This window comes from Phyllobates terribilis, unplaced genomic scaffold (assembly GCF_046119375.1).
Source record: "Phyllobates terribilis strain yellow unplaced genomic scaffold, ASM4611937v1 Scaffold_4__5_contigs__length_816908805, whole genome shotgun sequence".
NCBI lineage: Eukaryota > Metazoa > Chordata > Amphibia > Anura > Dendrobatidae > Phyllobates > Phyllobates terribilis.
Genome location: NW_027362764.1, coordinates 2,669,957 through 2,695,852, shown reverse-complemented (window position 1 = coordinate 2,695,852; position 25,896 = coordinate 2,669,957). Strand labels below are relative to the sequence as shown.

Here is a 25,896-nt window from a genome sequence, read left to right as displayed (position 1 = left end):
TCCTGTATTATACCCCAGAGCTGCACTCACTATTCTGCTGGTGCAGTCACTGTGTACATACATTACATTACTGATCCTGAGTTATATCCTGTATTATACTCGAGCTGCAGTCACTATTCTGCTGGTGCAGTCACTGTGTACATACATTACATTACTGATCCTGAGTTACCTCCTGTATTATACTCCAGAGCTGCACTCACTATTCTGCTGGTGCAGTCACTGTGTACATACATTACATTACTGATCCTGAGTTACATCCTGTGTTACACTCCAGAGCTGCACTCACTATTCTGCTGATGCAGTCACTTTGTACATACATTACATTACTGATCCTGAGTTACATCCTGTATTATACCCCAGAGCTGCACTCACTATTCTGCTGGTGCAGTCACTGTGTACATACATTACATTACTGATCCTGAGTTACCTCCTATGTTATACTCCAGAGCTGCACTCACTATTCTGCTGGTGTTCTCTCTGAGAACATTTGTCTATAAATCAATGACTGTACTGTGTAGTGAATGGACGGGGTTGTGGTTGAGGATGTTGCCGGTGTCTCCATAATACTTTTTGGACTTTAATGACAGACACGACACAGACACGATCTTGTGATGGACGGACATTGTGCTTTATGCATTTATTACATTTTCTCTTCTTTCAATAAATAGACTGGCTCAGACTTCACATGGGGGATCTGGACTCACAGGGCCGGTAACAGACGCGTTTCACATAGTCTTTGCAGGACACCATTTCCTGATGCGGTATCTTTTGTCCGATGTTACTCTGAGAAGCCGGAGATATGTTAATGTTACTGACATCCCGTGATCCCGCAGCAGATGGGCTCTTGGCTTCCTGGATCCAATGGGATTTCTGATTCAGAGGACAACCTGTTAGTGATGTAATCTGCCTCGCGTTTGGAGAGACCTTGGAAGGACCAGGTTTGGTAAAATTATGTGTGTGCTGATGCAGATGCAGCAGGGACTGGAAGCTGAAGGATCTCCTGCAGAACTTGCACTTGTACGGTCTCCTCTTCTCATGTTTACAACGGTGAAGGAAAACTTTTAGCAGTTTTCCAAACTTTTGCCCACAGTCATGACACACAAATTCCAGTCTGTGGGACAGGAGATGTCTCATTAACGTGCCCCGATGCCGGAAACATTTCTTGCAGGTCTTGCACTTGAGCCGCTCTACATGAAGACCATTAAGAAGTTCTTCCGAATAATTACCCTTCTTCTTCAACTTTTTGCCATGATCTTTTGCAGAGTCCACAGCCATGATGGGATCTGACGGAATGATGCAGGGGGGCGCTTCTTCAGTTGACCAACTGGTGATCTCATCATCTTGGGTAGGCAGTGGTGTTACATCATGGATGTAGGCTGGGGAACGGCTTTCATCTGCTTCTGGTTCCATTGGTGGACTCTTGGGTTGCAAGTCACAGTCACCACCTTGGTCTTGGAAATGAACCTTGGCATGCTTGAGAAGGTAAATCAGCCTGGTGTAGACCTTCTGGCACTTATGACACTTGTAGACCTCACTTCCAGTGTGCTCTCGTTGGTGGTTCACCAGTGCAGTCTTGAAACGGAAGCGCTGGTGACACAGGTGACAATCAAAAAGCGGCGAGTGGGCTTCCTTCATGTGTAGCTTCAGCTTCTGGAAACTCATGAAACTCTCGCCACACTTCTCACACGGCTTCAGTTCGCGGTGCGTCACCCTGTGCTCCCTCGCCCTATGCTCCTTCAGGTCACTGCCGTTCTGGAACTCTAGATGGCACTTGTGACACTTGTACTCGATGACTAGGTGGGTCCTCTTGTGCCTCTTGAGCTGGAAGGGCTTCTTGAAGCTCTTCTCACACAAGGAGCACTGATGCGGTTGCTTGTGGTAGTGGGTCTTCTGGTGGGCGAGGAGGAAACTCTCTTGGTTGTAACCTTTGCCGCAGTCGAGGCAGACGAACTGTTTATTGCCTTTGGCGGAGCTGCAGTAGCATCTGTAGACGCCTTTACACGTCAGACATTGCGGCTCCTGATCTTTTAATCTCATCTTCTGAGCTGGAAATTCACAGTCACCGACTGCTGCCTTCTGGGTCTGGATGTTATTGGTGGAGTCACTTTCTAAAAAGCAAATGTGGAGGACACCATTAAATCAGGATGCGATCGTCCCCATGAGATTCCGATAATTCGGCATATTAAGCTCCGATACATTACGAGTTCACCGACTAATGACATTGCCTATATGAAGGGAGCAGACAAAGGAGGTCCGTGTACACGGGGGGGATAATCGGAGAGCGAGCATTTATAAGACGGATCAATCCCGATCACCGGCCATGAAACATGGAGCCGATCAGCTGACGACCCGCAAAAAGGTTTTCCGTCAGCTGATGTGACCATCTTACATGGGTGGTATAATGCCGACAATATGTATTAAGTATGGGGACAAAATGGTCGTAATAACCCGTTCCCGAAGTGCGCAATTTTTATTATTGCACTGAAACACGAAACAAATTAAAATAGTGAAAAACATATACGGTATATAAAATTATATCACTGTTTTTTTAGAATGTTTAGTATGCGGTAGCAATGACCTAGTCATAAGATTCTCCAGGTCAGAAGAATTACAGCAATGTCAAACTTTATTTTAGTGGGGAAAAAAATTAGAACTTTGTAGAAAAAAAAACCCCGAAATTAAATAATTTTTTACCTTTTTTTTTATGGCAGTGAAGCACCAAAAAATGCAATTCTGGCGTTTTTATTCTTCTCTTTTACCGTATGGGTTATTTAGTTTTACATATTGATAGATCGGAGTTTTATGGAAGTGACAAAACTAAATTATTGGGTTTTTTTTTTAATTATTTCTTCATTATTTTTAAAAGGTGGAAGAAGGAGGCAGTTAAATTATTTATACATATTTTTAAAAAAATTTTTTGCCTTTATTTTTTTAGTCCCTTTAGGGAACTTGATCCTGCGATAGGTCGGCCGCCTGTACAATATTTCCTCCCATCGTCCCAATGATCCCAGACTATCAGATAACACCGATCCGCTGTTCATGGGTCACTTACGGATGAACCTGTAATCAGGGGCGGGCTGTATGACCCGGAAATCCATGGTACTCTGCTGTCGTATGAAAGTCTGTGATGATTTTGGCTTTGACTTCTTGATTTCTAAAAAATAAAAACAAATATGGATTCAATAAGATATAAATATAAAGTGTTGCAGTAAAAAGTAGAAACGATCAAATAATCACAGGATCACATCACAAAGGGGGGGCTGAAGAAATAAAGCGAAAAATAATTTAACAAAAAAGAAAAGTTTTTAAAGATATATAAATATAAAAAAAAACATAAAAGTATGAATCTTCCCGGATGACCCGGGAAAATAGCGTGACCATATTTTTACCGCATAATGATTGTGGTAAAATTAAAAACTACAACAAACCCCGAAAAAAAAATGAGCAACATACAGTTGTAAAAAGTTGTAGCTCTTAGAAGAAGGGGACGAAAAAAAGCTGCAGCGTCATTAAGGGGTTAACTAAGATGGTTGGCCGTTCAGGAGCCCAGGAAAGTAACAAAGGAGGATAATGCAGAAGGACTGGACGCCACTAGGGACGGTTCATGCGTGCGGTGTTCATCCTCTTTGGTCCTGATCATCGGCGCACCGTACGGCCACTTTCTGGGGCAGATCACGTCCGTACCTGCGTGTGACGAGGATCGGGATCCTTCATGTTTCTTGATGTCAGAGCCGCCCGTGTTCTCCCACTTCTCCCACATCTCAATCTGATAGAAGACGTCAGGGATGTCAATGTCAGCTCCTGAAATACATAGAAACAATGCAGATTCACATTCACCACGTAAAGGAGGTTCACGAAGTACCGCACTAGTGACGAGTGACCGATCCACAGATCCTGGTCCACGGGGACCCTGCGAGTCGCCTCCTACCTGCTGGCGGGTGCGTCCGATCCTCAGTGTCAGGTGCAGATCAGAAGAATGCAATAGTGCCCACAAGAGGAGGGCAGAGCTTACTGCGCCTGCTCCACCGTGGCGGATGACGACATCTGAAGATTCACCTTCACCTTTCAGGGGTGTACTTATATACAGAACCACTCATATCCTCTGTTCTGGTGATCGCCCTCCAATATACACAATCCTGACTTATGTTAGCGAAATCATTACCCAAAAGCAGCAGATTCGTGTAATTCTCCTTCATGACGTCTTTGTACAGCTCCCGTTGGCCTCGGCTCAGGTTCTTCCATTCCTCTTCTGAGAAATACACGGCCACGTCATCAAACGTCAGATGCATCTTCAGAGACAGAAGAGAAAGCGTGAGACAGAAAGCGACCGACGGCATCCAAATCATAAGTACAAGGAGGAGGCGAGAGCGCTGATAGTATATACATTAATAAGCTCATCGGTATGCACAAGAATATAACTACTATAATACCGCTCCTATGTACAAGAATATAACTACTATAATACTGCCCTCTATGTACAAGAATATAACTACTATAATACTGCCCCCTATGTACAAGAATATAACTACTATAATACTGCCCTCTATGTACAAGAATATAACTACTATAATACTGCCCCCTATGTACAAGAATATAACTACTATAATACTGCTCCTATGTACAAGAATATAACTACTATAATACTGCCCCCTATGTACAAGAATATAACTACTATAATACTGCCCCTGTGTATAAGAATATAACTACTATAATACTGCCCCCTATGTACAAGAATATAACTACTATAATACTGCCCCCTATGTACAAGAATATAACTACTATAATACTGCTCCTATGTACAAGAATATAACTACTATAATACTGCCCTCTATGTACAAGAATATAACTACTATAATACTGCTCCCTATGTACAAGAATATAACTACTATAATACTGCCCCTATGTACAAGAATATAACTACTATAATACTGCTTCTACGTACAAGAATATAACTACTATAATACTGCTCCCTATGTACAAGAATATAACTACTATAATACTGCCCCCTATGTACAAGAATATAACTACTATAATACTGCTTCTATGTACAAGAATATAACTACTATAATACTGCTTCTATGTACAAGAATATAACTACTATAATACTGCCCTTATGTACAAGAATATAACTACTATAATACTGCCCCTATGTACAAGAATATAACTACTATAATACTGCTTCTACGTACAAGAATATAACTACTATAATACTGCTCCCTATGTACAAGAATATAACTACTATAATACTGCCTCCTATGTACAAGAATATAACTACTATAATACTGCTGCTATGTACAAGAATAGAACTACTATAATACTGCCCTTATGTACAAGAATATAACTACTATAATACTGCCCCTATGTACAAGAATATAACTACTATAATACTGCCCTTATGTACAAGAATATAACTACTATAATACTGCTTCTACGTACAAGAATATAACTACTATAATACTGCTCCCTATGTACAAGAATATAACTACTATAATACTGCCTCCTATGTACAAGAATATAACTACTATAATACTGCTGCTATGTACAAGAATATAACTACTATAATACTGCCCCCCTATGTACAAGAATATAACTACTATAATACTGCCCCCTATGTACAAGAATATAACTACTATAATACTGCCCCTATGTACAAGAATATAACTACTATAATACTGCTCCTATATACAAGAATATAACTACTATAATACTGCCCCCCTATGTACAAGAATATAACTACTATAATACTGCCCCCTATGTACAAGAATATTACTACTATAATACTGCCCCCTATGTACAAGAATATAACTACTATAATACTGCCCCCTATGTACAAGAATATAACTACTATAATACTGCCACTATGTACAAGAATATAACTACTATAATACTACCCCTATGTACAACAATATAACTACTATAATACTGCTCCTATGTACAACAATATAACGACTATAATACTGCCCCCTATGTAGAAGAATATAACTACTATAATACTGCTACTATGTACAAGAATATAACTACTATAATACTGCTCCTTGATTGGCTCGCGGTCGGCCATCATGGTGTTACGTCGATCGTTGATGTAATTTCCGAGGGAGAGCATTCATTTGATTGGCCCGCGGTCTGCAGGCATCATGTTACCTAGACGATGGACGGTACTTCCGGGGGTGTGCACTGTGCTAATTTGCCCACGTTTTGCCACCGGGCTATTGGACATAGTTCTTTTAAATACACACATTTGACACTCACACATTGTCCCTTTACAAAGGCCCGCTCCGAAACGCGGGTCGGGGTTGAGCACAGGTTCTGGTCTCTCCTGGGATATTCTTTCTTAAAGGTAATAGGTTTGTACTTTATAAGCTATGGTCAGCCTACAGAGATTTATCTAGTGGACCAGTGGTTGAGATTCTTATACATATGCATACATGATAAGGAAATAGATACGGATACATTATATTGATATGGATATTATATGATAATCATATGCATGTCTCCATGTACTTACCTGTTAAGCTCTTTCTCATATGGCAATTGCTATTTGATGTTTTATTCCACATCAACCTGTCTATATTTTAATCAATAAAGTTTATTTAATTGCATATTTGAGACATTATGATCATCTTTCTGGCGACTTGTCGCCCCCTCTTCCAATACTGCTCCTATGTACAAGAATATAACTACTATAATACTGCTCCTATGTACAAGAATATAACTACTATAATACAGCCCCCTATGTACAAGAATATAACTACTATAATACAGCCCCCTATGTACAAGAATATAACTACTATAATACTGCTCCTATGTACAAGAATATAACTACTATAATACTGCCCCTATGTACAAGAATATAACTACTATACTACTGCCCTCTATGTACAAGAATATAACTACTATAATACTGCTCCTATATACAGGAATATATCTACTATAATACTGCCCCCTATGTACAAGAATATAACTACTATAATACTGCTCCTATGTACAAGAATATAACTACTATAATACTGCTCCTATGTACAAGAATATAACTACTATAATACTGCCCTCTATGTACAAGAATATAACTACTATAATACTGCTCCTACATACAAGAATATAACTACTATAATACTGCCCCTATGTACAAGAATATAACTACTATAATACTGCCCCCTATGTACAAGAATATAACTACTATAATACTGCACCCTATGTACAAGAATATAACTACTATAATACTGCTCCTATGTACAAGAATATAACTACTATAATACTGCCCCTATGTACAAGAATATAACTACTATAATACTGCTCCCTATAAACAAGAATATAACTACTATAATACTGCTCCTATGTACAAGAATATAACTACTATAATACTGCTCCTATATACAAGAATATAACTACTATAATACTGCCCCTATGTACAAGAATATAACTACTATAATACTGCCCCCTATGTACAAGAATATAACTACTATAATACTGCACCCTATGTACAAGAATATAACTACTATAATACTGCTCCTATGTACAAGAATATAACTACTATAATACTGCCCCTATGTACAAGAATATAACTACTATAATACTGCTCCCTATAAACAAGAATATAACTACTATAATACTGCTCCTATGTACAAGAATATAACTACTATAATACTGCTCCCTATGTACAAGAATATAACTCCTATAATACTGCTCCCTATGTACAAGAATATAACTCCTATAATACTGCCCCTATGTACAAGAATATAACTACTATAATACTGCTACTATGTACAAGAATATAACTACTATAATACTGCCCCCTATGTACAAGAATATAACTACTATAATACTGCTGCTATGTACAAAAATATAACTACTATAATACTGCTCCCTATAAACAAGAATATAACTACTATAATACTGCTCCTATGTACAAGAATATAACTACTATAATACTGCTCCCTAAGTACAAGAATATAACTCCTATAATACTGCTCCCTATGTACAAGAATATAACTCCTATAATACTGCTCCCTATGTACAAGAATATAACTACTATAATACTGCTCCTATGTACAAGAATATAACTACTATAATACTGCCCCTATGTACAAGAATATAACTACTATAATACTGCCCCTATGTACAAGAATATAACTACTATAATACTGCCCCTATGTACAAGAATATAACTACTATAATACTGCCCCCTATGTACAAGAATATAACTACTATAATACTGCTCCTATGTACAAGAATATAACTACTATAATACTGCTCCCTATAAACAAGAATATAACTACTATAATACTGCTCCTATGTACAAGAATATAACTACTAAATTATTGCTCCTATGTACAAGAATATAACTACTATAATACTGCCCCCTATGTACAAGAATATAACTACTATAATACTGCCCCCTATGTACAGGAATATAACTACTATAATACTGCCCCCTATGTACAAGAATATAACTACTATAATACTGCCCCCTATGTACAAGAATATAACTACTACAATACTACTCCTATGCAGGGGCGTACATAGGAATCATGGGGCCCCATAGCAGAGGTTCTAATTGGGCCCCCCCCCCAAAAAAAAAATGTAAATAATTGTCAGGGTCACAGAAGATCAGATCTCACAACTTTCCAGCCTTTACATAGTAATTTTCCTCCTGCTGAAGTCTTAGATTCCTTTTTCATTGCCCCATAAAGTGTGATGCCAACAAAAGTGTCCCCAAACACAGTATGATACCCCCATGGTGAATTCCCCCACATTCACAGTATAATGACCCTATTGTACCCCACCTCAACACTCAAGGCAAAGTATGGTGACCCCAACACAGTATGATCCCCCCAACTGTGACCCCCACACAGCCCTCCATGCAGTATAATGGGCCTACCTACAATATAATGGCCCCACACCTCTCCACACTCCACAGAGTATAATGAACTTGCCATGGTCCACCATACAGTATAAGGCACTCGCCATGGTCCTCCACACTGTATAATGCACTCGCCATGATCCTCCATACAGTATAATGTACTCGTCATGATCCTCCATACAGTATAATGCACTCGCCATGGTCCTCCACACAGTATAATGCACTCACCATGGTCCTCCACTCAGTATAATGCACTCACCATGGTCCTCCACTCAGTATAATGCACTCACCATGGTCCTCCACTCAGTATAATGCACTCACCATGGTCCTCCACTCAGTATAATGCACTCACCATGGTCCTCCACTCAGTATAATGCACTCACCATGGTCCTCCACTCAGTATAATGCACTCACCATGGTCCTCCACTCAGTATAATGCACTCGCCATGGTCCTCCACTCAGTATAATGCACTCGCCATGGTCCTCCACTCAGTATAATGCACTCGCCATGGTCCTCCACTCAGTATAATGCACTCGCCATGGTCCTCCACTCAGTATAATGCACTCGCCATGGTCCTCCACTCAGTATAATGCACTCGCCATGGTTCTCCACACAGTATAAGACACTCACCATGGTCCTCCATACAGTATACGGCATTCCCTATAGTCCTCCATTCCAGGGCTGTGGAGTTGGTAAGCCAAACCTCCGACTCCTCAATTTCCATGACTCTGACTCCAACTACGACTCCACGACTCCGACTCCCTCATACACGGCTCATGTTTAAGTGATAAATTTACTGCAGCACAGATTCATCTCAGCTAAAAGTTCAGACCCTGAGATCAGGAATAGGACAGACATTTATAGGACATTTCATAACTTTCCCAAATTCTTATGAAAATTTTTTCCCACAAACTGCATTGAACTACTGTACCAAATTTATTATATATTTTGGGAGTCTGAGTTGGTCCATTTTATACCGACTTTGACTCCACCAAAATGGGCTCCGAAGCCCTGCTCCATACACTATAATGCACTCCCCATAGTCCTCCATACAGTATACTGCACTCCCTATAGTCCTCCATATAGTATACTGCACTCCCCAGAGTCCTCCATACAGTATAATGCACTCCCCATAGTCCTCCATACAGTATAATGCACTCCCCATAGTCCTCCATACAGTATAATGCACTCCCCATAGTCCTCCATACAGTATAATGCACCCCCATGGTGCTCCATGCAGTATAATGCAGCCTCATGGTCCTCAATGTAGTATAATGCACTCCCCATAGTCCTCCATACAGTATAATGCACTCCCCAGAGTCCTCCATACAGTATAATGCACTCCCCATAGTCATCCATACAGTATAATGCACCCCCATGGTGCTCCATGCAGTATAATGCAGCCTCATGGTCCTCAATGTAGTATAATGCACCCCCCTGGTCCTCAATGCAGTATAATGCACCCCCCTGGTCCTCCATGCAGTATAATGCAGCCCTCATACTTTATTATGGCCATCGGTCAAATAAATACAATATTCACCTCTCCAGTCCCCTCAGCGTGCAGTGTGAAGTGCCGGACATCTCAGAGCAGTGAGCGCCCTTTAATGACATCATATGTCGAGTAAGAATGAGGGTAATGGAAACGTCTTCTGACGCTCCCTCCTCCATCATCATTGCTCTCACTAGGCCCCCTCCGGCTGTCAGCGCGAGCAATGATGATGGACGAGGGAGCATCAGAAGACGTTTCCATTACCATTATTCTATGCGGGAGAGCGGATGGGCAGTGCGGGTGCTGACAGGCGGAAGCAGGGCCCAGTGAGGTGCGGCTCACGGGTCCCATAGCAGTTGTGTGGCCTGCCGCCATTGGCGGTACACCACTACATATATGCACATACACACATATAAATATATTTATACACACATATGCACACACATATATGGACACATATATATATATTTATACACACATATATGGACACACACATATGCATACACATACACTGTGTGCAGAATTATTAGGCAAGTTGTATTTTAGAGGATTATTTTTATTATTGATCAACAACAATGTTCTCAATCAACCCAAAAGACTCATAAATATTCAAGCTTAATATTTTTGGAAGTTGGAGTGTTTTTTTTTTTTAGATTTGGCTATCTTAGGAGGATATCTGTTTGTGCAGGTAACTATTACTGTGCAGAATTATTAGGCAACTTAATAAAAACCAAATATAATCCCATCTCACTTGCTTATTTTCACCAGGTAAACCAATATCAGTGCACAATATTTAGAAATAAACATTTCTGACATGCAAAAACAAAAACCAAAAAAATTTGTGATGAATATAGCCACCTTTCTTTATGATGACACTCAGCAGCCTCCATCCATACATTCTGTCAGTTGCTTGATCTGTTTTCAACATTGCGTGCAGCAGCCACCACAGTCTCCCAGACACTGCTCCCAGAGGTGTACTGTTTTCCCTCCCTGTAGATTTCACATTTTATGATGGACCACAGGTTCTCTATGGGGCTCAGATCAGGTGAAGAAGGGGCCATGTCATTATTTTTTCTTCTTTTAGACCTTTACTGGCCAGCCACGCCGTGGAGTAGTTGGATGCATGTGATGGAGCATTGTCCTGCATGAAAATCATGTTTTTCTTGAACGATACCGACTTCTTCCTGTATCACTGCTTGAAGAAGTTGTCTTCCAGAAACTGGCAGTAGGTCTGGGAGTTGAGCTTCACTCCATCCTCAACCCGAAAAGGTCCCACAAGTTCATCTTTGATGATCCCAGCCCATACCAGTACCCCACCTCCACCTTGCTGGCGTCTGAGTCGGAGTGGAGCTCTCTGCCCTTTACTGATCCAGCCTCTGGCCCATCCATCTGGCCCATCAAGAGTCACTCTCATTTCATCAGTCCATAAAACCTTTGAAAAATCAGTCTTAAGATATTTCTTGTCCCATTCTTGACGTTTTATCTCATGTTTCTTGTTCACAGGTGGTGGTTTTTCAGCCTTCCTTACCTTGGCCATGTCCCTGAGTATCGCACACCTTGTGCTTTTTGATACTCCGGTAACGTTGCAGCTCTGAAATATGGCAAAACTGGTGGCGAATGGCATCTTGGCAGCTTCATGCTTGAATTTCCTCAATTCATGGGCAGTTATTTTGCGCCTTTTTTGGCCAACACGCTTCTTGCGACCCTGCTGGCCATTTGCCATGAAACACTTGATTGTTCGGTGATCACGCTTCAAAAGTTTGGAAATTTCAAGACTGCTGCCTCCCTCTGCAAGACATCTCACAATTTTGAACTTTTCAGAGCCCGTCAAATCTCTCTTCTGACCCATTTTGCCAAAGGAAAGGAAGTTGCCTAATAATTAAGCCCACCTTATATAGGGTGTTGATGTCATTAGTCAACACCCCTCCTCATTACAGAGATGCACATCACCAGATTTACTTCATTGGTAGTTGGCTCTCAAGCCTATGCAGCTTGGAGGAGGACAACATGTATAAAAAGTATCATGTGAGCAAAATACTCATTAGCCTAATAATTCTGCACACAGTGTATATGCGCACACACATATTAGACATGGACTTACCCTCTCTGCAGATGATTCCACATGATGCATTTCTCTGGTGCAGCCTCCCATCTCCCAGGTCCTGACAGCAGAGTGTTCTTGCAAATTGCAGGGCTGAAGTCAGGAGGGGGAGAGCGGAGCAGTAAGACACCTACAAAGCAGGGGAGACAGGGAGAGAAGGGGCCATGCTGGAGCAGCCCCCCTCTGCTGGAACTACAGGCCGGAGCTGGTGGGCGCAGCCTCATCTCCTGCACTTACAGAGACAATGAGGCATCGTCTGCGCGGCCGGACAGGGCACAGTGCAGCCAGGGGGGAAGAGGTGGGTCCTGATTCCGGCCCAGAGAACCTCTGGAGGTTCTGAACGAGCCTGTTTGTTTTCAACAGTCTCTGCATCCTTAGGATAGCATCCAACCTACCCGCAGACGGGTTAACAACCTGAAGCACTTTAAATGGACCCACAAACTTAGGACCCAGTTTTTTAGAGGGAATCCTCAACCGCAGGTTCTTCGAGGACAACCAAACCATGTCACCGACAGTAAACAAAACCTCTTTACGTTTCCTGTCAAAATACTTCTTGGACTTCTTGTTAGCCTCTTGCAGGTTGCAACGTACATTAGTCCAAACTCTCGCCAAATCACTGGAAAAATTCTCCTCCTCCGGCACCGCCGACCCCAATTTGGAGAACGAACCAAAAGACGAATGTCTCCCAGTACAACAAAAAAAGGAGAACACCCAGCAGAGGAGGATGTACGATTGTCAAGAGCAAATTCTGCGAGAAGCAGAAACTCCGACCACACCTCTTGATTGTCAGCCACAAAACAATGCAAAAACTGTTCAACATCCTGGTTCTTTCTTTCAGTCTGTCCATTAGACTCAGGATGATAACCAGACGAAAATGCCAAATGGACTCCCAACCTGTCACAAAAAGCACGCCAAAAGCGAGCCACAAACTGAGGTCCTCTATCAGAAACAATATCCGTGGGAACGCCATGGAGTTTGACAATCTCCTTAACAAATGCCTTAGCGAGAGTCTTGGCGCAGGGCAACTTAATGAATGGAACTAAATGACACATCTTACTAAAACGGTCCACGACCACCCAGATGACAGTAAAACCCTCGGATACAGGAAGATCAGTAATAAAATCCATTGTGAGATGCGTCCAAGGCGCACTAGGAACCTCCAGAGGGCAAAGCAACCTGCAGCAGGAGTATGTGAAGCCTTTGACCTAGCACACACAGTACACTGACACACCCACTTGATGACTTCCTTCTGCCAGCCAGGCCACCAAAAACTGCGACTGATCAGTCTCTTAGTCTCCGAAATTCCTGGATGACCTGCCAACCGAGACTCATGACACTCCACAAACAAATCTCTCCTAAAGGTCCTAGGCACAAACAACCTCCCATGGGGAGTGTTAGATGGAGCATCCTCTTGAGCTTTCAGAATTCCATTCTCCAAAAAGGAGTCCAATGCCGCCACCACAACTCCTTTCTGTAAAATGTTCTCCTCCTCCTCGGCACCGAAAGTAGGAGAGAAGCTGCGAGATAAAGCATCGGCTTTTACATTCTTAGCACCAGGGATATAGGTAACAGAATAATGAAACCGAGAAAAAAAAAGTGCCCACCTAGCTTGACGGGCATTCAAGCGCTTGGCAGCATCAAGATAGATCAGATTCTTATGATCTGTGAAAACCTGAATAGGAAATCTAGCGCCTTCCAAAAAATGACGCCAATGTTCAAACGCGAGTTTAATTGCCAGCAACTCCTGATGTCCAACATCATAATTCAGTTCAGTTTCAGAAAATTTTTTCGAAAAGAAGGCACAAGGATGTACTCCACCCTTGTTCTCCTGAGACAAAACTGCTCCGACCCCCACCGATGAAGCATTGACCTCGACCAAAAAAGGCTTAGTCTCATCAGGCTGCATAAGGATGGGGGCAGAACTGAACCTCTCCTTGAGATACTCAAACGCTTCAATGGCCTCAGTAGTCCACTGAACCGCATCAGCACCTTTCCTGGTGAGATCGGTTAGAGGTTTAACAATTACAGAAAAATTCTTAATGAATTTTCTGTAATAATTGGCAAAACCCAAAAACCTCTGTATAGATTTCAAACCAATAGGCCTAGGCCATTCCTGCACAGCCTGAACCTTCACCGGGTCCATCTCAAAGCCCTCGCTGGAGATAATGTAGCCCAAAAAACTAATTCTCTGCACAGTGAACTCACATTTCTCCAGCTTAGCAAAGAGTGAATTATCACTCAATAACTGTAATACCTCACGCACGCTCCGCCAATGAGACTCCAGATCCGGCGAATAAATCAAAATGTCATCCAAATACACAACCACATTCTTACCAATCAAAAGGTCTCAGGATGTCATTAATAAGGTTCTGAAAAAATGCAGGTGCACTGGTAAGACCAAAAGGCATCACCAGATTCTCAAAATGACCCACAGGAGTGTTAAAAGCAGTTTTCCATTCATCACCCTCCTTCACTCGTAACAAATTGTATGCCCCCCGGAGATCCATCTTAGAGAACCACTTGGCTCCCAATAACTAGTTAAACAATTCAGGAATTAACGGCAATGGGTAAGAATTGCGTATGGTAATCTTATTAATTTCACGAAAATCCAGACATGGACGTAAACCCCCGTCCTTTTTTTTAACAAAGAAGAATCCAACTGCCATAGGCGACTTAGAAGGTCTAATGTGACCAGCAGCCAGGCTAGCCTCTATGTACTCCTCCAAAGCCTTTCTTTCAGGGATAGTCAGATTAAATAACCGACTCTTGGGAAGAGTAGCACCCGGAACAAACTCAATGGCGCAATCATAACCCTATGAGGAGGTAAAACTTGTGACTCCTCCTCCGAAAAAAACCTCCAAAACTCTTGAACGGGTACAGGCAATTCCCCTTTTTCCACAGCCGCAATGCGACCATTACAACATTTATCATAGCACTTCAGACTCCAAGACTTAATCACATTAGTAGACCAGTCCAGTAAAGGATTGTGCAGTCTTAACCAAGGCAATCCTAGAACAACTGGAGAGGGCAAATTATCCAAAACAACCAAGTCCAAAATTTCTTGGTGAACTCCATTGACAGTGAAGGGAAATGCAGCAGTCTTGTGAGTAATACATTTCAAAGGAGTGTTATCAATCGCAATCACAGAAATAGGTGATGACAAAGGTTTGGATTTCAATTGAAGGTTTTCCAAAAACCCTTTATCAATCACATTAAGTGTTGAACCACAATCCACAAATACCTGAAATTCAATCAAATTTTCCAGCAAAGTAGTACTCCCAGAAAGAAATACTCCTGCAGAGCGTAAACAAGCTATACGGGCGTAACTGACCTTTTTTTTTTCTTTACTTAAACGACGCTCACAATACTTAATCAAATGGTCAGCTTTACCACAATAAAGACACAATCCCTCGGCGACCCTCCGGTCTCTTTCCTGAGAGCGGAGTGACATCGCCCCAACCTCCATCGGTTCTCCGCCGTCAGAGCAGATTTTCTGGGGACTAGGACCTGGCATTACTGGAGTCTTTACCTCATTCTGTCTAAATCTCAGTCTCCTATCCACACGAACAGCTAATTCCATGGCATCCTGCAGAGTCTCAGGTGCGGGGAATGCAATTAGCAAATCCTTAACCCTTTCACTCAGACCAGCAAAAAATAGACATTTCAGAGCTGGATCATTCCATTTAACTTCTGAGGCCCATCTCCTGAAGTGTGTGCAATAATTTTCAACATCACCTGACCCCTGATTCAAACACCTGAGTTCTGCCTCAGCAGATGAGATTCGATCAGGATCGTCATATAATAGCCCCATAGCAGAAAAAAATTATTCTACAGACCTTAAACATGGATCATTAGGTTGGAGAGAAAAGGCCCAACCCTGTGGTTCATTGCGCAAAAGTAACATAATAAAACCAATGCGCTGTGATTCATTCCCAGAGGACCTTGGCCTCAAATGAAAATATAACTAACAAGCATTTTTAAAAGTAAAAAAAATCTTGCAGTTTACCATAAAAACATCAGGCAGTCCTGCCTTGGGTTCATCAAAATGCGCTTCAGAACAGCTACTCACGTGTTGCTGTAGCTCGGCCACCTCCAGAGTCAACCCCTGCAAGCGTTGAGCCAAATCCTGGACGGAAACCATACTGATCCCCGAATTTCTTTCCTTTTAGCCTTTTAGTTTTTTTGGGCTGGACTTACTGTTATGATCTGCAACATGAACTAAGGAACGATAGGGGAAAGCTGTCCCTACAGTAAGACTAAGCTGAATCCCTACGATGTAGCGGGCTGCCCGTTCCTAGCGAACAGACCCGCCTTAGTCCTTGGCTAGTCTGAACGAAGACCTATAGCATAAGGGGAGGGGTCCCTAAAAGAACTAAGGACTGGGACAAAAATGGGACACCTCCTAAACAGAGATGGTTGTTGCAGAACACAAAAAGACAAACAGACAAAAAAGTACTAGAGGTCCCAGAAGGACCAAACCAACTGACAGAGAAAGGCACAGAAGCACCTGGCTAGAGAAACAGTCAAACACTGAAGTCCAGCACAGCCAAAGGGGCGGAGCTGGAATATAAAGGCAGATGGTCACGTGACCGCAATACACAAGATGGAAAAAACAAACAGGAGGGTTCTAACAATAATACTGCTCCTATGTACAAGAATATAACTACTATAATACTGCCCCTATGTACAAGAATATAACTACTATAATACTACTCCTATGTACAAGAATATAACTACTGTAATACTGCCCCCTATGTACAAGAATATAACTACTATAATACTGCCCCCTATGTACAAGAATATAACTACTATAATACTACCCCTATGTACAAGAATATAACTACTATAATACTGCTCCTATGTACAAGAATATAACTACTATAATACTGCCCCCTATGTACAAGAATATAACTACTATAATACTGCTCCTATGTACAAGAATATAACTACTATAATACTGCTCCTATGTACAAGAATATAACTACTATAATACTGCTCCCTATGTACAAGAATATAACTACTATAATACTGCCCCCTATGTACAAGAATATAACTACTATAATACTGCTCCTATATACAAGAATATAACTACTATAATACTGCTCCTATGTACAAGAATATAACTACTATAATACTGCTCCTATGTACAAGAATATAACTACTATAATACTGCTCCTATGTACAAGAATATAACTACTATAATACTGCTCCTATGTACAAGAATATAACTACTATAATACTGCTCCTATGTACAAGAATATAACTACTATAATACTGCTCCTATATACAAGAATATAACTACTATAATACTGCTCCTATGTACAAGAATATAACTACTATAATACTGCCCCCTATGTACAAGAATATAACTACTATAATACTGCCCCTATGTACAAGAATATAACTACTATAATACTGCTCCCTCTGTACAAGAATATAACTACTATAATACTGCTCCCTCTGTACAAGAATATAACTACTATAATACTGCTCCTATATACAAGAATATAACTACTATAATACTGCTCCTATGTATAAGAATATAACTACTATAATACTGCTCCTATGTACAAGAATATAACTACTATAATACTGCTCCTATGAACAAGAATATAACTACTATAATACTGCTCCTATATACAAGAATATAACTACTATAATACTGCTCCTATGTACAAGAATATAACTACTATAATACTGCCCCCTATGTACAAGAATATAACGACTATAATACTGCTCCTATGTACAAGAATATAACTACTATAATACTGCTCCTATGTACAAGAATATAACTACTATAATACTGCCCCTTATGTACAAGAATATAACTACTATAATACTGCCCCTATGTACAAGAATATAACTACTATAATACTGCTCCCTATGTACAAGAATATAACTACTATAATACTGCTCCTATATACAAGAATATAACTACTATAATATTGCTCCTATGTACAAGAATATAACTACTATAATACTACCCCTATGTACAAGAATATAACTACTATAATACTGCCCCTATGTACAAGAATATAACTACTATAATACTGCTCCCTATGTACAAGAATATAACTACTATAATACTGCCCCCTATGTACAAGAATATAACTACTATAATAATGCTCCTATGTACAAAAATATAACTACTATAATACTGCCCCCTATGTACAAGAATATAACTACTATAATACTGCCCCTATATACAAGAACTACTATAATACTGCTCCTATGTATTAATCCATCTTTTTTTGTATATTTCAGTTCAGTAAGCTTTACTCACATTTATCAAATAATTTAATATTTTTTTATATTAAATGTGCCACAAAAAAGGCTTTGTATTGGTTAATTCCACCATACACCTTGGAAGGCTTTTGGCCACACAAAGTTTTGGCTGGTAACTCTCTCTGATGTCTCTCCCATACACAGCGATGTTCCTTCGGCGGGGGGCTCCTGTGTCCTCTATGGGAAAGTCGTCACCAGACTTCTCTGGTTTATCTCCGGGAGTACAAAGCGGTCGCTGTCCGCTGCACCCGTTGATATTGGGGCCATTATAGTATGTGACCAGCTTGTCACCTTTATCGTCTTCAGGAGGAGCAGACTCAAGTTTATTAAGGTGAAAGTCTTGATGTGGAGGATATTTTGGCACGGCCCCCCCCCTGCCCATAGCGTGTGCTATTGGGAAATTTGCACTGGCGATAATTGGGGACGACTGCTCCTAGGTTTGTTTCCCGATTGCCGCTGCTCGGCGGTCTTGAATACGCACCATGGCGGAAGGACGAGATGGAAGCAGCTTAGGGGTAGAAACAACAACAAAGCGCCTGGATGTTCCCCTTCCACCGTGGGGGTGTTAACTGTGCACAGCTGGATTATTTCCTGCAGGGGGCGCCGATTGGACACCAGCGTGACATCATCCCCCCGTCTTCAATATCAGCAGCGCCAACATTTCGCCATTTTTCTGCAATATCCCATAGTTTTATATTTGCAGATTGCAGATTGCCGCTTCATTACCGAGTAAAGCTTTTATCCAGGAGACACGGAAAAGTAGCATTTCTCAGAAATATCCCAAAAATAAAGGAAAAAAAAAAAACGAGATGTGACAATAACATCTGAAAACAGAATAATAAGGCTCCGTACACATTCACTATAAACTGCAGCAAAAGAAGAAAGCGCTGCGGGCACCGATCAACTCCAGCAGGTGGCGATGAAGAGCGATGACGCAAGTGCAAACAGATGAGTCCTCCTGGCAAGAGCGGCGCCATGTGTCAGGCTGGCTGATATTAATGATACTTATCCACCCCAGTAAATAAGCAATAGCCCCTGGATACTTCAGATGAGACCCCCCCCCTTTTTTTTTTACCAATAATTAGTGGCGACGTAAGGACATGAGACGTTTCCGCGTTACCTGCAGGGGCAGCGTTCTCGCCATGGCGCACAGGATCCGCAGACTGCACCGGGTTACAGAGCGAGGAGAGGTCGTCTCCTATATAATCAGCCTCAACTACCGGCAGCTGCTCCAACTGCCACTGAGCGGGAGGGTGGCGCCCTCGTCAGTTACAGCAGCCGATGTGCGGGAGGATATATATATATACAGAGAGGAGCTCGGCCTGCAGCAGTGGGGCGTGAATACATAGCCTGTGGGTTAATATAAAGCAGCTCCATTTTTGCAGCAGGTGCAATTTTGTAGTTTTTACCGGAGGTGGACGAGTTTTGCTTGGATTTCCGTACAGTCATGGGTGTACCTGCCACCATGCGCAATGCATAGCCACTTTACCCAAGACCGACCCTACTCCTCTGACTTCCCCTCCTAGTGTCTCTTCGGGGGTCTTCCTCTCTTCTTTTATGATCTGTCGTGCTCAGTTGCGATGGTTCACCTCCGCTCCGTCGTCTGCACCTTGTACTCCATTCATTCATTCGTCTGTTATCAGGCTCATATACCACAAGCCTGGTGCATAGACCTGGAGACCATCAGCAAGTAGACTAGTTGCTGCAGAAAGATCATATTGAGCTTCTATTTCAGGGCGCAGTCAGAAATTGGACCGCAATGCATGCGATACCCACCGGCCACTCCGTGCATTGTGGTCCGATATCAGTTCGATTTATATGCCCGTCTGTCTGTTGATCATGAGCCTCTCATATTATCCACGACCCGTTCACACCAGGAGCCTCAGGTCCGTGGACAGCAGTCTGCTGATGGTTTTTTCTTCTGCTCCATGTCGGTCCAGGGGCAGCGCCTGCCGTCACTAGATGTCAGACACAGCCGTGTTCAGACGTGGAGACGCCGACAATCTGCTGAGTCCGGATCTGATTGTCTTAGTGTAAGGTCTCGTGCAGATGACGAAACATTAGGACCTATTTTCCTCCATCTTTGGTCGGTGACGACGTTCTAAATCCTCAGTGTGCTCTCATTTTATTGATTTCAATGGGAGAATGTGATTTGTGAATTAAATTAAAAAAAAAAAACACATCTCCATTTTTTCATCCTGCAAAAAAGCCTCCCAGACGTGAGCCGAGAGCTGAATAATGCAGAGTAGACGACCCCTTTATGAAACTGTTCTAGCTGATGATCGGCCCACTCACCTGTAATGGCACAGTACAGGCCCCTCACTCCAGGGGGTTATTCCCGTCCTATAAAGTGTTAGCGCCCAGCTCGGGAACTTTCTGCCGCCATATGGTGAGCAGCATCTTCTTATCTGTCACAGGTGAAGATGATGAGATGGGAGCACGTTCTTTATTTCTCGCATGTTTTGTATAGTGGAAAGCGGAGGTGCAGTATGGGCCCCAGTTGGGCACTGGACGCCGGCAGTACATACAGGTGACACCTCCACATCGGGGTAATGCACAGATCCCAGTCTTCAGATAACTACGTCTCTGGATGTAACGCCAAATGAATATTATAAGTAGGCAACAATATGCAAAAAGGAAAAGTGTCTTCTGCCGCTCCGGAGTTGTCCGACCTTCCAATGTGCGATCGATGGATGAAACACGGAAACAATGGAGTCACCGGCGTCGGGAGCGCAGCAGACGAGACGCTACAGTAACGCTCCTCCACCCTTCGCCCATTTTTTGTTTTTGCTTTATTTTTTTCCCCCTTTGTCTTCCAAGAGTCATACGGTTCTTATTCCTCCGTCTCGAGGTTTTTTTTTCTGCAGGACGAGTTGTAGTCCTGAACGTCACCATTCACTTTGCCGTATAATGTGCTGAGAAATGGGGAAAATACACAAATCTGCCCTTATATTTGGGTTTTGTTTAACGGAGTTCAATGTGCAGTAAAAATGGCCTGGTAATGGGAATCTCCAGGTCGGAGCAGTCAGACGGCCGTATAAGTCGCGCCGAGATCGGACCGCAATGCACGGACTGGCCGCAGCCATAGAAACATATGAAGCCGTCACGCTCGGGAGAGGCGCTAGCCGGTCCGTGCATTGCGGTGCGATTTATACGGCCGTCTGTCTGCGTCCTCGGTGCGAATGCGAAGATGTCGACCTTCGTACGTTTTTATATTATTATTTAATTGCTTAATAAAAAATCTGATTTTTTTTAAATAAAAAAATAAAGTAGTGTCGTCGTTTTCTGAGTCCAGTAACTGCTTTTTATGTTTCCATTGATGCAGCCGCCACCTGCCAAGTATGGAGCGGAGATCCTGGACCCGCGCCGCACACCCTGACCGGTGCCGCGAGATCCGTCATAGAGGGTTAAGGGGTTAAACAAATATGCACGTCAGGATGAGAGCAGAGATATGGACTAGGAAGCATTGTGCTGGTGAATGGGCCGAGGGAACACCCGATGTGCTGAGCTGGACGCAGATAATACAGCGGGATTGTAAAAAGCTAAAAAAGCCTAAGGTGGGGAGTAAAACCCCCGCGCTGCAGTATATAGTGTCGCCTGCACCGCCTGTTACACCATCATATATGATGTGTGTTCATCTGCATATTTGTATGGATTTAATAGGATTTCACCATTTCCCTGATTTCCTGACGATCCTCCCGTTTTTGTAGGTAACACACGGCAGCAGCCGGTCACTGTCACCGGAGCGGAGCGATGGGCCGAATCTTATTGCGCCTCATAAAGGAAAAGTTGGTAAACACCTACAGAAAGGAAAAGTGTCAGATCGTACCTGCTCACCAGCCGGATCCCTGCAGGATGCTGCACCGCTCCAGAGAGTTCTCAGGACCCCTGCGGAGGACACGGAGCGTTCTCAAGACCCCCGCGGAGGATACGGAGTTTTCTCAGGACCCCTGCGGAGGACACGGAGCGTTCTCAAGACCCCTGCGCAGGAATCGGAGTATTCTCAAGACCACCGCGGAGGACACGGAGCATTCTCAGGACCCCTGCGGAGCATTCTCAGGACCCCCGCGCAGGAAGCGGAGCGTTCTCAGGACCCCCACGCAGGAAGCGGAGCGTTCTCAGGACCCCCACACATTAAGTGGAGCGTTCTCAGGACCTCCACGGAGGACACGGGGCATTCTCAGGACCCCCGCGGAGGACACGGAGCGTTGTCAGGACCCCCGCGGAGGACACGGAGCGTTGTCAGGACCCCCGCGGAGGACACGGAGCGTTGTCAGGACCCCCGCGGAGGACACGGAGCGTTGTCAGGACCCCCGCGGAGGACACGGAGCGTTGTCAGGACCCCCGCGGAGGACACGGAGCGTTCTCAGGACCCCCGCGGAGGACACGGAGTGTTCTCAGGACCCCCACGGAGGACAAGGAGCGTTCTCTGGACCCCGCGAAGGACTCGGAGCACGCACAGAACTTTTAACTTTAATAAATCAGATTTTATTTGGATGCAGATTTATCCTGAAAACATTTATAGTTCACTGGCAGACGTTAGGGGGAACTGATCCGGCTTTTTGCACCATGTTGTCGAATAGAAGGGATGATAAATTCTTCCTATTTCCAAGACCTCTGCTTGCTGTCGGTGAATTAAAACATTCTTGTTTACACCCATAGGATGAATGAGCAAAAACCGCCCTGATCTTCCGTCCTGTTCGTTCGTACATGGTGGCCGGACCAGGGCAGTGCCAACTTCTGCGCTGGCAAATCTCTGCAGCTTATTGGCCCCTGCCATGTTTTGATGTCACGGAGGCCTAGTAAGAGGCAGAAATAAGTCCACACTGCGCCGGTCGATCCAGACGCTGGTCCAAGGTAGTTCAAAACATTTTTCCTCATCTTTGCTAAATACCCTGATGTCTCTCGCAGCTGAAGGTTTGCTACAGTTGCGTCCCCTAATCTAGAATTTTTTTTCATGGGTCATGTAGACTGATACACTGTAACAAACCCTCAGCGTGGGAGATATCTGTGCTACTGATGTATGTCTGGCCAGGATACAACTGTAACAAACCCTCAGCGCTCAGAAGTATCCGGTCCGTGTAGGTTTACAGCTCCTAGGTGGGATACCAGAATGCTCCTATTCACTGACAGCAAGCAGCGATACTGATCAAACTTCATAAAGCGAGAGCAAATATGGCTGATGTTACAGCTCCAAACACCCAGCTGTGATTAGACCCCACCATTAACCATGACAATAGAGGAAGAGGAGTTATGGCAGCCATGTTGGTTGTCAGTCAGTAAATAGTTAACAAGCCGACCCCGGGGGGGGGAATGTTTGTGTTTTTTAGTGCATTCCTGCATCTAATGGCCTCAGCACAACAGGGAGCGATTTAACATAATGGGATCTGCACATAAATCCTTGTCCTATTGCCAGTGGCAGCCCCCTCCCCGCCCAGGCCTTGTCCCCCCCAACCTACAACAGGCCCAGGTATTTCCACCTGAATGCCCGACGCCTCCTATGTAAAATAATCACATTCACATTGTGATCCGAGGACACAAAGAGAATTAAAAATAAATAAATGTTGCTAAACTGGATACTCTGGGGGCCCCAACACAAACCTGCACCAGGGCCCCCTCCACACGACTCGAAAAAGTCACCCCCGGCCTCATTTCCTGACGCCTTGGGGTCCTGAACGGCAAAAAATGACTCCCCAAAAGGTAGAAAATCAATATGGCCGCCATTGCGGCAGCTCCAGGGGCCCCTCTCTTCTCTTCTTTTTTTCGGTTATTGCGGGACGATCTGCAGTTCTTATTTTTACCATTTAGAGTCTGCAGGACTTTCTGATTTCTTTTTATTCCATTTTTATGTCGGTGTTTTTACTATTTCGATTTTTTTTTTTGCTTCCGCGAAGACCATAAGGGAATAATATTGTGATATATTATCACTTGGGTCAGTGACGCCGGCGGCGATGCCGAATACGTTCATTTTATGCTCCAAAAAAAGGAACGCTTGGATTAAAAAATAAATATATATTTTTTATATATTTTTTTCGAACCTGCGATCAGAAGTACAAAGCCCCGCCGTACTGTAATATCATAATGTATTGTAAAAACATGGCGGACAGCGTGGCTGCCATGAAAACGCCATCGGCACCCGCCATATGTTGTGGGGGGGGGTCATAAGGGACGAATTCACCCGCGTTTCTAACCTATTAAATGCCGCAGTCACGATTAACCACAGCATTTAAGGGGTTAAACTGCTGCGCCGGATGTCGCCTGTGCTGAGCGGCCCCCCGATGTCGTGGACTTGCCCATGTGGGCCCCGTGCCGCCTTTGGCCCTGATTACAGCCCCACAGGTGATGTTATTAAGCCTTCCTAGGGTCCTGGAGCGCCAATCGCACCATTACGTACCTCTACTCCTCCTGTCTCCGCCGCTGGAGCAGAATTTGTTGCGTTATTCTGCAAAACATGAAAAAAAAAAAAGACTCATTAGTAAAACTGTAAACAGAAGAGTGATAATTACATCCCGTCGTATCATCCGTATTTCTCCGCACAATTTACCGCTGCGTTTCGGCTCCGTTATTTTCAGCGCTATTTTCTATATGTTAAAACGTGGCACTAATCACTCAGACCACAAGAGGGCGGCGATGAGCAAGTGAGTGACCACTGGGACAAAGGAAAACAGTGTTCCTCTTCTTAACCAATCAGGTGGCAGCTTTCACCTTCATGTCAGAGCGGGAAAAATGAGAGCAGAAATCTGATTGGTTGGTCAGCTTCAGGCTTCATGGATTGACAATCATTACCTCGGGGCCGACAGCTGGTCAGCTCTGGCCTCCACTCGTCTTGCCTTTCCCTCCTCTCTGACTTCCCGCCTTCCTGTCAATCATCGCAACCCCTGCGACGTTATTGGCCCAGCGGCCATAGCGGACCGTCTGCATTCCCTACGAGTACGAGTTCAGTCAACAAGCGACGTGAGCGGTGATTGGACAGCGACGCTTTTAGTCTCTCGTTGTTACGATATTGACTATTGGATAAATGTTCTGTCACTCACAGATCACGTGATAGGCTATCGAAGATTTTATTGGCTACACTAACTGCTACTCAAGCGTTCTCTCCGTCATTGGCCAATCAATGGCTTCAATGAGTGGCGCCATCGATTAGACTGTGACTGTAGGAA

The 25,896-nt window shown here is 43.2% G+C and overlaps 1 protein-coding gene across 2 annotated transcripts; it reads right to left on the bottom strand.

Annotated features, from left to right (window-relative positions):
• Window positions 1–612: 612 nt before the first annotated feature.
• Window positions 613–25,726, bottom strand: LOC141264136 (uncharacterized). 2 transcript variants are annotated; one of them, XM_073676446.1, is made up of 7 exons: window positions 25,523–25,726; window positions 25,131–25,178; window positions 22,566–22,686; window positions 4,163–4,289; window positions 3,685–3,801; window positions 3,053–3,154; window positions 613–2,108 (listed from the first exon to the last, which is right to left on the bottom strand). In XM_073676446.1, the coding sequence occupies exons 4-7, from the start codon at window positions 4,287–4,289 to the stop codon at window positions 682–684; spliced, it is 1,773 nt and encodes a 590-aa protein (XP_073532547.1). In that variant the 5' UTR covers window positions 22,566–22,686; window positions 25,131–25,178; window positions 25,523–25,726; the 3' UTR covers window positions 613–681. The 2 variants fall into 2 exon arrangements, with proteins under 2 accessions (XP_073532547.1, XP_073532546.1); XM_073676445.1 differs by lacking the exon at window positions 22,566–22,686 and having other exon boundaries at window positions 25,523–25,725.
• Between the last annotated feature and the right edge of the window lie 170 nt (window positions 25,727–25,896).

Coding starts and splice junctions, on each gene's coding strand:
- LOC141264136 (XM_073676446.1), bottom strand. CDS start 4,289: ATGCATCTGACGTTTGATGACGTGGCCGTGTATTTCTCAGAAGAGGAA. Junction 3,802..4,162: donor CACGAATCTGCTGCTTTTGG/GTAATGATTTCG, acceptor TATGTATTTCAG/GAGCTGACATTGACATCCCT. Junction 3,155..3,684: donor CCGATCCTCGTCACACGCAG/GTACGGACGTGA, acceptor TTTATTTTTTAG/AAATCAAGAAGTCAAAGCCA.